Raw genomic sequence first — 14,312 nt, forward strand, 5'->3', positions numbered from 1 at the left:
CCAACAGAGAAGAACAAACGGATAAACTTAGAGTTCTGCTGCAAGCCTTGGCAGTGGGGCTTATGAACGTAAACAAAGGAAGTTTTTAATATTCGCGTTAATCCTGCGGCAAGCTTGGTGAATGTAAAGGCGTAATTAGGATCACGATTAATAAACACTTTAAATATGGGAAGCTTCCTTCGTTCATCACACAAATGCGGACTGAACTTAAGCGTCCTCACCACACTGAGAGGTCTTCTCATGACATGTGCAAAATTCATAGTTTAGTGCTATGTGCTCATTGTTATGTGCAATGACGTCATTCGCTGAGAAATATATGTGTTGCTGTTACGTTCAATGACATCATTCGATGATTGGTTGGTTGGTTGTACAACTTTTATTTCCATCGGAAATGGACGTCCTCTTCCTCGCCCTCGGCACTCGTGTCGGGGAAGGCGGGGAGTCGTGCGCCCGCTGATTAGAGGCTGGCAGGTAGCCCTTGGCTTGTTGCGGCCTCTTCCGCCAGATGGACGGTGCGGTGCTGGATCGCAGGGTCCGCGCTTTGCAGCAGGGAATATATGTAAACGTCAGCTTTGTTTTGGGGTGCAGGCTTGAGAACGCCGCCACGTTCACCTTGTGTACGCGGTCCTAAGCGATTTGAACCTCGCGCAGGAGACCGCAAAGACTGTGCCCCAGGAATATACTCTCTCAGCTCTCAAAACTACTCAAGACCTGCCTCAAACTGAACGTTCGTCGCCTTCTGAGCGTGGGAAAGAGGTCGTGGCCGAGTCCATTCCTTCCACTAGACGCAGCTCGATAAAGGACACTCCCGACGGCAGACTAGCGTCAGCTAAAAAGATGGACCTCGGTTCGCCGAAGAGATTTTCTTCAACCCAAAAGGCTACCTCTCCCTCCAAGGAAAGCGTCTCGTCTAGACGTCGCCTGTCGAATACCGAAGGCGGTAGCACATCTTCGAAAAGCGCTTCGCGTACCAAGTCACGCTCACCTCCCGAGCGAGACATTACGGGCAGCAAAGCTTCCCAGTCATATCGGGTCAAAGCATCTTCCCCAGTCCATGACAGGCAGAGTGAAAAGTCTCATGACACACCGACATCCCATTCACCAGTAGTCAAGGACCATGACATGTTACCTTCGCCGGCTATGGTCCCCGATTTCTCTGGCCAATCTTTTAGCAAGACTCCAACGAGGAGCGGTAGAAGCACCCCCAGCAAGAAGCGTGGAGGCGAACCACCATTACTTCCACTGGCGGAACCGGCGCCAGACCTCACTGGGTCGGGCGAGCTACCTGGAAAAATATCAGTGTCACCTCGTAGGAAGCAAGTCGACGGGGGCAAGACGCCACAGTCCCGAAGGGCCAGCTTTGCATCCGAAAAGAGCGTAATGTCGGAACACGACCGCAACAGTTTCGCCGTTGTCGCCTGCTCGCTGTTTTCCGTAGTGGCTTTCCTGGTCGTCATCGGTGTGGTGCTGGTGCTCACGTCGGAGAAGGGATACCCGGCTGTCTGCACGTCGCAGGCATGCGTCCAGCTAAGCGACCTGCTCAACGCCAGCCTCAACGCGAGTGCCAAGCCGTGCGATAATTTCTACAAGTACGTCTGTGGTGGCTATCCATCCGGGAGCCGGACCTCGGTGTACAAGGAGCACGTGGACAGGTTCGGACTCTACCTGATTTCGATCACCACTGACAACCTCCCCAACCGCACCGACCAGACGGCTACACATAAAGTGGCCGTCTTCCTTAGATCTTGCTTACAGGCGACAACGTATGATCAGCAGAGTCAGATACCGGAATTTCGAGGGAAGCTGGTCGAGTTGGGTGTCCTATGGCCGAACGTGTCGCAGACTCCCGATGTCGTGGGAACTGCGGTGAAGGTGTTCGCCACGTTCAGAATCGCTCCCTTGCTGAAGATCGAGAGGAGTCGGGAAGGGGACGAAGGCGAACCGCCGTACTTAATTGTGGGACCTGGAACTGTCACACCAGCGTGGAAAGAACGGCGAGATCGTCTTCTGGGCTCCGGCCGTTACGAGGAGTTCTACGTCGCCACTGTCATGGCGTACACTGGAAAACAAAACAGCAGTCACGTGACGCTCAACACCGAAGAAATCAAAAAGTTTCTAAACATGGATCAGGTGGCGGTAGAAAAACTCGTTTACGCCGACAGGAGCCGCACCGATGTGCATCACCTCGGAGTGACCAGCCAGCTGCGAGCACTCACTCCGAACATCAGATATGAAAACTGGCAGACTGCAGTCACAGAAGATCTGGGACTTCCGCCAACGGCATTAGCAGAAGTCACTAACCCGGACTACTTGACGCGTTTGAACGACCTCTTTGTCCAATTCGACGAGAAGGACCTACATTTTTACCTTGGCTGGTGTGTGGTGCAAGCCATGGGACGACTGATGAGCAAGTCTCTTTCAGACCTGTGGTACTCGGATGCAAAGCCTGAACAGGATTTAGGCAAGGGCCTTTCATCCGCTGCACACGGCGCCTTAGACTGCATACAGTTAACGGAGTCCATATTCGGCTGGATAGTCTTTCAGCGTTTCGCGATGACGCAAGTCGATTTGTCTGTTCAGAACAGCGTCGATGCTATGGCGCGGAACATTGCCGAAGACTTCACCAAGCGACTCGAAGTCGCGTCGTGGATCGACGGGAAGCCGTCGCCTTCGCTCGCAGCGACCGTGACGAAGTCTGACTTCGGAGACATGCTCTACCACATCACGAGGTTCCCGACGGAAGACAGGCTGGACGCGCTGCTGGCGAATGTGAGCAGTATGCACACTTCCTCCTTCTTTAACAACTGGATCAACGCTGCCTCGGGGATGGCTCGTGTTCCGAAATCGAAGTGGGACCAGGTAGGTTGGTTAACGGCTTTGTACGTGGCAGAGCAGCACTGCGCACCGGTATAGACTGAATGGCGATTTCGGCCACCAAATTCTCATAGTAATACTCCTTTTGTACCTCGTCACGATGTAAGCGCTTCCGAGGCAGTCGATATAGAACCTGCCGACACGTGTTCAGCAGCTGAACGTCAGGGCGACTACAGCATTTTTTTTTCTTTCAAATGATAATATTGCGCGAAAGGTACAAATACAAGGATGGGTACACAATAAGGTACTACCGACAAGGGGGTTTTCATTAGAAGTTTTTAGGCAGGTAGGAACATATCATTTGCAGTGAACATCATAAATGATGCAAATTTCCCAAAAGCGATAAAAAATATTATAATGCACGCTGTCTGGAGCAGCTTATTACTTATTAGCTCTCTCAGGAGTACACAACATGCCGATCGCGGCTGAGCAGGTTCAGTGGGGCTGTACAGTTCATGCGCAGCAGTAATACAGGCCACGATACGTTTATAGCGGCACCACCACCATCGGTACCTGGCTGTGATTAGACGAATACAGTGACTTTAGCAGAACGAACCAGCTTTTTTTCCTAGAAGTGGTGCCTATGCTTGCCTCGTAAATCTTCTAATTATTAAAATAATTCCATGTTGTTGACTTACGTTTGCTCTTTCTAGAGCGTATACAACAAAAAGTAACGTGCTTACAGACAAGCACTTGACTGCATCAAAAGTGAAATATATCTGCTCCAACTAGCTCCACAAACAGTTCTACCAGACTGAATCATCACGGCAGGCGGGACTAGGTTTGGCAAGCTGTCACGCGATGCTATCTCTTTCAGCTCATTCACGTGGTCCTACGACGCTCAGTGCACGGTTTTGACGTGGGCTCATCGTTGCCAATGGTGGAACTCAGTGTATGTCGCTGTTCCCCCGAATTAGTTCCACGATCTAAAGAAATTAATTTGAAATAATGGAGTGATTATTCATTCACCGTGTAATTAAGAAGTGCGCAAGTGACACAGTATAATCTTCATGCCACCAGGTAGATTGTATTGAGCTGGCGCCATCAGAGCGCGAAAGAATAAGGACAATGGGAAGTCTCATTATATAGGGGAGAATGATGCTCTCTAATCAGCGTTACGTGCGCTCTCCCAATACTAGCAAGAGCGTAGGCAATAGGGAGGGTATAGGGAAGCGCTGATAGTCCTTATTACAGCCCTCCCCCCCCCCCCCCTCCTTATATTTTCTGGCTGCTCCACTGGTCAGCACGTGACGTCATTTCATTACAGAATTATGCTGAGGTGTTCTTCCGGCGTTTCGCATACGAGGATGTGTAGCTGCGCTCTCATTGGGCGGCAGTGGTTACGGATGCATTGTCTGTCTCTGAAGCTGTTCTTTCTACGCCGTAGGTTTCGTCCAACTACATGGCGGACATCAGAGCCAGGCAGCACTTCCTCGTTTACGACCCGGCGAGTGAGTCCATTCGCGTTCCCCCATACTTCCCCATGGTTCCCGTGTTCCACCAGAACCTGACGGATGGCGCCAACTACGGTGCCCTGGGCACGCTTTTGGGCGCCGCTGCCATACATCTGCTGATGGCCAAGCTCTCCCGAAACGAGTCGCTGGCCGCTCAGCTCCTGGCCGAAGCCCACAAGAGGCTCGCCTGCTACATCTCCGGCGACGCACGGAGGCCCTTCGATAACTCAACGGCCTACTTGCTTCGCCGCGTTTCTCTGGCTGCTTCGCTGCCAATCGTGTGGGAGGTATTCCGCAACCTCGGCCTGCTCGGCGTCGGCGACCAGCGCAGCCTCAGGAACTTTGCCAGCGATAGGACCTTCTTCATGACGATGTGCTACATCTTGTGCGACGGTAGCGACTCGGCAGCGGAGTTCGCTTGCAATGCGGCCGTGAAGAACGTCAAGGCATTCGCGGTAACTTTCCGCTGTGGTAGGGAGGCACCCATGCACCGCAAGAAGAAGTGTCAACTATTTGGTCAGGATGGACAAAGTGTCTGACTCTGTAGGGACGCAAACCAGCCTGCTATACTCTAACGCTCAGTGTACTTTTTACACGATAATTATCACGATTACTTAGCCTAGGCCACCATCTTAGTGCAATTCCGTTTTCGCAATTTTGGCTGAACTTCAACCCTCAAAGTGTCAGCTACTGCTTGCAGTCGCAGCTATTATTTCTGTAGATATTTCTTGTCATATTCACGTTTATTTATATTTAACAAAACATATTTAACAAACATGCTGAGCGGTATGTCGAATGCTGCTTGGGGGTCGTATATGAGATCCCGTTGACCTGTGGGAAGGCCTACATAGGCCAGACCGGGCGCTGTATTAATGATCGGGCAGGGGATCATTTGCGGGCTTTAAGGGGTGGAGGGACAAATTTGGCAGCACATTGCGCGAACTGCACTGCGTGCGAGCCGAGACTGGGTGAAATTAAGATTCTCGGCAGAGGCCGTGATAAGACAGCGCGTGAACTTTTGGAGGCATTTCATATCGGGAAAAGGGGAGATAGGTGTGTTAGCGATACGTCGGTGCGGCTCTGGAAGGCAAAGATCAGTTTTCTTGATCGTGCTTTGCAATATTCCTTGTTTTGAATTCTGTCTTTTTGCTATTGGTATGTACGGCGCATGTCTCTTTTTCAGCATATATTTGCTGCTTCTGCTGAAATAAATCAGATGAAAGATAGCGCGTGTTCTGTGTCTGCTTCTTTTGTGTGTACTTCCTGTGCGCTTTATCTTTAGTCAAGTTTGTTTATATCCTGTCATTATTTTTAAACTGTCAGACATATCACCTGTGCTCGCTTTCACCTCCTTTTGGAATGTCGCCTGGAGGTGTAGCTTGAGCGCCACTGCTTTGCTTATACAATGTGAACAGAATTGTCCTAATATAATTTTTTTTTTTCACATCGGGGTTTTTTATCGCACAAGCAATGCTCGAATATTGTCATGCGTATTATGCTCGCCAAGTATATACGTGGGTTCATGGACTGTTATGGATAGTTAGATTTACGTTGCAGTCGTCCAGCTTTCCATCTGTGTGGCAGCCTATATAGCTCACATATGACTACTTTTTGTCCATTGCGTGATGAGAGAAACTTATTCGTGGTCTATAGCTTTGCTCGGAAAGCATTGGTATGTTTAATTGTGGTACAGTGAAGATGGATGACAGGCGCATCTAGCAGAACACGTATGCACCATCAACAGGTACACACCAACAGTTAAAGTGTGGACCCTTTGTGTAACCAGTAATAAGGCTGCATGATTTGCTTGTAAATTCTAATATAAAGCTCTTGCGACTTCATTAATTACTAAAAATCTCACTGTAGGTGAGGAATGGGGTTGTTTTACTCTACATATATTAGAGCTTAAGAAGGCGTATGTGCTCCACTGTACGACTGAAAAGTAAAATATGCGTACTGATCACTTTTGCCCGAGACGTTGTATCGGAAATATACATCGCAGTTTGGTAGTACACACTGCCCAACTCAAATGGATCAGATTGCAGCGCCGATCGGTGGTAGGTTTTGCAAGCAGTTTTGTGAAAGAAACCAATATGCTGCAGCGATAGCGCACCTGTGCCTGGAGTACATAGGATTGTATACATCACAGAGCTACTTGCCTTCGGTCGACTCCAATTAGACGCTGTTGTCGGTTCGCTAGTAGTGGAAAGTCATCAGCCGTTATTGTGGAGGTCATCAAAGGGACTGCAGCGCATCAAATGTACTTCATGGTGAAAGTGCTGGAGACGTCCTGGGGGTACAAAGGCGCTGCCTACACGCCTATGACTGAACAACCCATCTAACGGTGCGAGAGACATTCGACGTCGGGTGCCGTACGGCTGAAATAACGGAATCATGCTTCGTTCCTGATCTGTATGATAAGAAAATCTTTTCTACATGTTCTCTTCCGTTCCTAACTTAATGGTAAGCCAGCATAATTTCATTTTCTCAATGCTACAGTGGCTCAACATGCTGTATTGCTTGACATCTCGTCTCGAAGCTTTTTCATTGTTGATTCTACTTCAGATTATCAGAAAATAAAATTTAAAAGCAGTCACCCCCAGGGAAGATTGCAAATGGTTCGCATGGTGAGTCTTGGCTTTAAAAAATATTTCGCAAGAAGCGATTCGAACGGCTCTATTTCACGTTCAAGGGCATATCGTTAAATTTCTCACATGTGGCTTCTTTTACAGCGTTAACTCTACTCGTACTATGCACAAACCTCAATGTCAACTTATAATGCAATTATGACTATACTCTCGCGCTGTGCAGCAGACATTGTCATCTTAATTGCCGTGCCCAGGCAGGAAAGCATTATCGCCGCCACCGATCACGCCTCGTGTAAAACTGCAAAACGCTCTCGCGATGTGAATTAAACATCGTCGTCTTCATGAAGTTCCACCTGCGCCGCTCCTTCATTTAACCTAGGTAAATACACCTTGCACATAAGCCATCTCGCTAAAGACAGAGACCGCGGCCGTGCTCTGCCGATGCCATTGAACAAAGAGAAGCCGAACTCCCCTTTGCCCGCTCTGCCGGCGGCTCCAAGTTCAATATGTCGGACCACAGTTGGGGAGGAGGCATTCGGTTTCACAAGTGTAGTATAATCGCTGGTCACCCGAGACTGGGAACGGTGTTAAATAGTTCGTCTGGTTAATGCACACAAAAGTGGTAGTCGAGTCAGCTTAATTAACATGTGTGGGGGAGTAGTACCAACGACCTCTGGTCATTGAAACCGTAACGGGGGTGTGACTTCCGGGGCCGTGGCTATATATTGTTAAATTGGTTTAAAGGAAAGGAAAGGCGCATGTATATGTCAGACTTCTCGGTGGACACCTTAACCGCGCCGTAAGGGAAGAGAAAGACGTGAGCAACCTCACTAGACTGACGTGCTAGTCAAAGAAAAGAAAGAGAGAACGAGATGCCGTAACGGAGGACTCCGTAATAATTTCGACCACCATGGGATCTTTAGCGTGCACTGACACACACGGACGCATTTGCGTTTCGCATTGATCGAAACGCGGCTTCCGCGGTCAGAATCGAATCCAGGTACTCTGGTTCAGTAGCTGAGCGTCTTGACCACTGAACAGCTTACGCCCTTGTATTTCAACGCTTATCGGCAGTGGCTGCATTTTTTTTTCTTCGTTGGAGTTATTTTCACAAAATAAAATACAGATTGTGTGGTTCGGGGAAATATACAGGCAACTCGTCTCAATATAAATGGTTCAGATATGTCACTTCCTTCGTGGACTTGCTCTACCGCAGAATTGACTGTTTTCAAGATATCTCTAATTTGTCGAAAATACTCACCAAAACACTCGGGGATATTCCTGACGAAACTCAATATAGCAAACAGCCATTTATCATTTCGACGCGCTATTTCAGCGCAATATCATTAGCATGTATATCACGCAAAACAATCATTCCATTCACAAAAAAAAAATTCATAGAAATCTCAAAGAAGATATATTTATACAAAATTCGATTTGAAACGTCCCAGAAGAAAGTTTCATCAAAAGAAACCATAAATACATGTTCAGCACTCACCAGTTCTATGTATGAAAGACAATTCTGACACTCTTTGGTACAAAACTTTCTATTTGCGACATTTTGTTTTTATTAAATCACTCTCAGTGCACCTCCCTGTACTTTCCATTCTCGCCTTCGATATGAACCTTCGTGTTCCAAATTGTCCTGCTTTGTATGTCAGTTTACAGAGCATGCACTGCCTCGTTTTCGGTACTATCGTCCACTATAGTCCCTTATCCCGTCCCATCCATCCCCTCCTAATGGCCGCCTTGATCTACTAGGCAAAAGATAAGATGAACATGTCATGACACGTTGAAAGCTTGATCTGCATTCTTAAAGTGTGTCTCTCTTCTTACGAATAGAACCTCACAACCACTTTGAAGCCATTCGGCGCAATCAAGCAAGGGTGAATTGCCATAAGGAGTAGAGTAAACGCACCTACTTCATCCTTAATGCTGTACGCGCAAGGAAGCGTATTTCGTTTTACATTCTGCAGCTCCAGCTAGAGTGATGACTGATTTCAGGTTTACCACAAGGCAGCGTTAGCAAATTGAAAGTCTGCGGCAAGAAATTTGCCACCCCAATAGAGTGCAAGCTTGTTTGTAGTCTGGTTAAGAATCTGATAACGTTTCCTTGGGTCGGCCCGCAGCCCTGCTCTTCTTAATTCTGCTTACAGCAAATTCAGTCACGCTGATCTGTTAAGCTCAACGTAGTTGTAACGCGCCACGCGATCACTTCAAGTTGCAAATTACGGCAACGCATGCAGGAGCCAATAATTTATTTCCGCTTAACACAAGCAATTTTGATTTACATGCTGCACAGTGGCACTTGCTCACCGCGCCGCCTTGGTAGAGCGTCAAGCTTCAGCGACGTCGGTGATCTTCAGGTACTTGCGCACGTGCCACCAGCCGTCCTCGGTGAGGTCGTCCAGTTGGAGCCCGGTTTCAGGTGATCCGCAGCAGCGTACGCTGTTCTTCACCACACCAGTTAACTTCATGTAACTGTGCAGGCTGATGAGACTTTTGACAGCGATTCTGACCATCGCCTGGGCTTCAACTTCTCCAATGACTGTCTGCTCTTGTACTATCTCGGCCACTCTAGCATGTCGTGAAACCATCTCTAGGGCAGTGGCACAATCGCGGTTCCGACGACCTAGTACGTACCGCGCTGCTCGGTCGACAAGGCCACGGTTGCGCGCAGTTGCCCTCAGCACTGCCGCTTCTTCCAAAGGGGCAGGTCTACTCATTCCTGAGAAGCCCACATGAAGCAGGCGGTAATTGGTGGCCACACACGGCGCCAGACATCGGAGGAAGGCAGCACTCATAAGCCCGTAAGTCGTGCTAAGCGACACCCTCTCGAGATTGCGGCTTTGTATGGCTGCTTGGGCCAGCATCTTGCTATCCCTCTCGCTCAGTCTGAGGACGTTCAGGGTGATGGCTCGTAAGCTGAGCTTCGATGACAGCGCGTAGACCAGAACACTCTTGGTGTCGGGAGCCTGCGGTTCCATCCAGTCGTACAGGTCGTCCGGAGTCCTGATGTCGATGCGCTCGAGTGCTGGCGGTGCGCCCGACACGTACTTCGCCAGGGCGTCCTGGACACGCTCCCAGAACTCACCGTGTCTGAATATGGCGTACACAGATGTGACGTGACGGCAATTTGCTAGCACGCCGAGCACCCAGCAAAGACTCGGGGCGGTCGGGAAGTACGAGGAATGGATGGTCACAATCTTCACCTCCGGGCACTCCGGCAGTGCCGTCACGTTAGCGCCGCTCAGGTAGTAGTTCTCGACGACCACTTTGTCAACGATGCCGCACTCTCGAATGGTGCGGCATATCTTCCGAAGATTGACGCTGGGGGGTACGTTGCGGACGCGCACTTCCCGCAGGCTCCTGACGCCCGCCACGGCCCGGAAGAAGTCGCAGCATTCGTCCTCCTCGAAGGAAAGCAGGTCGAAGGTGAGCTTCGTGAGCCACATGGCGCTTCGCAGTGCCCACAGCCAGGGCTGCATCCTCTCGGCTGTCCTGCCGGTGTTCATGAACCTTATGTAATGGTAGTCTTCCATAGTCAGGGGCGCAGGTCCCGTACCGCAGGTCACGCTGACTCGGCGAAGACTGGTGTTCTGAGCTATGACTCGGGCGATGAGTTCCAGGTCCCCCATGGTGTGCGGAGACAAGATCACGTCTAGGTGTTCCAGAGTTGTCATTTTGGTGATAGGCCTGAGCAGCCTTTCCAGAGTAGACCTGTTGTACAAGCCTGATGTCTTCAGCGTGATCTTCTTAAATGACATCGTCCCCGGCCAATTAGTACTCCACGGAGCACTTAGAGTGCAATGCATGGCGACTGGCATTTTGCAAGTGTTCGAAACTGTGGGTTTCTTCGAGATGTCTTCGCAACGGCAGAGTGAAAGTTTGTGTTCTGCGTAAGGCCCAGTTGAAAATAGACGGATTAGTGTTGTACTGTGCTGGAGAGAGCATGGTGTGGAAAAAAAAAAGAATAGGGCACTGAAAACACTGAAAATGGCCAGCAAAGTTATGGTGGACACTTACGCTCCACAATTAAGGGTATGACGACGCAATCCGCTTTCTGTAACTTCTGAAGGGTCACCACAGGTAGCTACTACCATAGAATAGTGCTAAGTCGCCCTTGTATGCCCCAAAGCGCCTTTTCATTTTGACAAATTATAGGCAAAGAACCTCGGACGTGATAATTTTGAAGAATGGACGGACTGAGCTGAGCATGGGAATCGAGACGAGTGTCGTGACTGACTCCTCGGTGTCTCGGATAGGCTCCAGGTTAAAAGATTCGAACAGCAACTCCTTGGGCGGAAGGCATAGGACGGAAGGACACGGTGCGCCGACCATGAACTTAATACAGCAGGTTGTGAGACATTATTATAAACTGCATTGATAAGCGTGTTATCTGGCAAAATGTGGCACACCGTGACTGGCCGTATAAATGAAAAGAGCGCATATAAATGGGGAGCTTCGACTTACCTGACAGAGACAAAGATGGAGGATAAAGGAATGTGCTGACGATGATAACGGACCTATGGGTAGCGACTGTGATGGCTCACAGCGTTTTCTCGCACGGGTTGTGCAATGAGAAGAAAAGAAAATCGAAGGAAGACTACTATGCGCACTAATGCGAAATTTGAGCGCAGCTGTTTAATTGTTTTTGCGATAAATTGAGGCAGCGAATTTGAGAGATGCTTGTATGTATGCATGTGCAGTTCAAAAGCACTGCTTAGTTCTCTTTGGAACCAAAGGGAATTTTTTAGAAGAAGAGAATGAAGAGCCACGAGAAAGCGGTGTAGAGCTCGTGGCTCTTCTTTCTCTTCTTCTAAGCAATTATCTTTGGCTCGCGGCTCTCTTTCGCTCGGTTACATCGCCAATGGCACCAACAGCCACGCGGCGCAACTACAGAATGGGCGCATAATGAAAATGCAGCGTCATTCTACTCCATTAGTGGTCTACTGCGCTTGTTACAGCATCAACTCGCGAATCCGAACAAGTTTCGCCACATTCACGCTCACACCAGAAGTTGTTGCAGTTCTCGAGCGTCGCCTGCGCAGTACGTGAGTGCGCCCAGTGTATGCTGGCGAAGGAAGTTTGCTAGCCGCTCCCTTGAAGCGTTTGGACAAGAGGCCTTTGTCGGAGGAACTGCTGCTGGGCGCTTGGCAGGACAAGGGGAAGGGTGCCTAGGCAATGCGTCCTCTTTGCCGTTTTTTGTGCGCCAGCGGGCTTGATTCGCGCTTGAGAGGCAAGCTACTGTGTCTGTATATGTATTTCATATGTCTTCTTCCACATCATCACCCATAATGACTTTCTTTCTTCTCCCCTTCCCCAGTGCAGAGTAGCAGGCCAGATTTGAATTATTCCGGTAAACCTCTCTGCCTTTCCTTTCAATAAATCCATCTATCTATCATCTATCTATGCGAGTGCGAGGACCTCTCCGTTGAGGCCTGTTGGCATCCGTGGGGGAAAGCGGATTTTATCTCTTTCATGAAGTGTGCCGTAAAACCAAGCAAACAAAACTGATGAAATGTTATCCAGCACACAGAACGGCGTAGGCGTAGTATATGTCACTTTTAGCTGCTTTAAATTTTGAGATATACAAAGTGCAGCGCGAGGAAGATGTGCACAGAGGAGGCCATATGACTATGCGTCCTACTTTGTGAATGCCCTTTTTACGCCGTACGTGTACCCTAGCAAGAAAACAAAAAGCAGGGACAGCGTATCCAGTGCAAAGAGAGGATGAATGATGGTCCCTCATAGGTTAACGGAATGCATTCCTATAGGAAAGGCAAGAGCAGTAGGCGGCGACAGCGAGTCATGTGTGCCGATTAAATTTGAAGGCTTTGAGTTTCTTAGTATTGCTTGACAAACAAATGGTGACACCTTCTACGCGAGCTCATAAAGGGCGGTTCACCCGGCACATGAATGCCGGGAAGACGACGATCATAGTTGCCTCGGCTGAAGAATTGTAACATATTATACGTTACAACTTTTTTGTTTATGTGGAGTACGCGTTGTTTCACAAGAGACAGAGAGAGAGAGAAATAACATTTATTGGCACCCGTCGAAAGGTTGGCGAGGATCCGAGGCGCAGCTCTGTCCCAGCCTTGTCCTCCCCCTCATACTTCTAAGATATGAAGCCGTCGAAGTGCGCGCTAGCAAGTGCATACGCGCGTCGAATCACTTTTCCGCGTGCAACAGTCGCTGCAGCTCTTACGATCTTGTGGTGCATCCATGTCTGCCACTGAAGATCTGCCGCCTTCAATGCGAAAGTGTAAGCAAGAAAATATCGTTTTCTTAACGAGGACAAAAATACGCTTGAGAATAAGTAAAACATCGCTGAACATCGAAATATGTACAGATAGAAGCATATCGGTTGACGTTTCCTCGAATGTTTACATATGCAAACTACTTAGTCGAAGTGTATTCAATGACGTCGCTGCTCCGCTGGCAGCACGTGAAGTTAAAGCGTGCAGTATTACAAGCATTAGTGCAACTGATATATGTAGCATGTATCAAAAATTACATACGTTCGAAGACGATGGCAAAACACATAGCACTAGTAAATTACGATATTTTGAGGCTTGCCTGCAAGAAAGAGATGCATTATAAAGAAACTGGACATTGGTGACACCTCGTGAGCCAGGAAAAAGAATTAGTGTGTTTAAAGGACGATCGGTGCATTACGACAAGAAATTCTAAACTATATTAACCCAGAAATGTATATAAAGTACGAGAAATGAATTCTTCAGGGAAAATCGCGCATACAGCTCAAATAGAACAAGCGCCTCTCTACTGGATACAACATCGGAGGACACAGAAAATGGAGCAACAAAACGAAGGAGGAGGAGGAGGCAAAACTTTATTTAGCCCTATATTATTTGGCGGTTTTTGGACGTCTTCAGAGATGTCTGCTTGTTGAATCCACAATAGTCTTCTCCGTCGACTTCGTCCACTTTTTCACAATGGTCGGTTGCCCTCAGTCCAGGGCTCCGCTGGCTGCTGCCGCCCGTTGGGCTCGCTGTACCAGACCTTGCTGATCTTCGCAGCGGTCGCTGGACAGCAGAGTCTCCCATTGCTGCGCACTCGGATTTCGAATTTTGGGGACCACATCTATGTTTTACATGCCCATGTGATGTGATATAGTGTTTGTTTTTCATCGCACCACGGACATCTGTCAGCGTATATGGTAGGGTGCATTTTGTTTAGTATGTGTAGGTTTGGGTATGAACTAGTCTAAAAAAATTGGCGTTGGCGCTGATAGTTTTGCCATAATGGACTGAATAAATTTTGTTGAGCCAATACACCTTCGCCAATCTCCCTATGTTGGTATGCGCCATGTTTTAAAAGGCCAAGAAGAACAAGGAGAGCCGATCCGGCCCCATTGTCGGTATCTAACATG

The 14,312-nt window shown here is 48.7% G+C and overlaps 1 protein-coding gene across 1 annotated transcript; it reads left to right on the forward strand.

Moving 5' to 3' along the window:
• Window positions 1–1,140: 1,140 nt before the first annotated feature.
• LOC146182329 (endothelin-converting enzyme 2-like) lies at window positions 1,141–4,867 on the forward strand. The gene is made up of 2 exons (XM_084575931.1): window positions 1,141–2,859; window positions 4,262–4,867. Exons 1-2 carry the CDS (start codon window positions 1,141–1,143, stop codon window positions 4,865–4,867), a joined length of 2,325 nt encoding a protein of 774 aa, XP_084432057.1.
• Window positions 4,868–14,312: the final 9,445 nt, after the last annotated feature.

This window comes from Amblyomma maculatum, chromosome 8, assembly GCF_055883805.1.
Source record: "Amblyomma maculatum isolate TAMU_Amacu chromosome 8, ASM5588380v1, whole genome shotgun sequence".
Lineage (NCBI taxonomy): Eukaryota > Metazoa > Arthropoda > Arachnida > Ixodida > Ixodidae > Amblyomma > Amblyomma maculatum.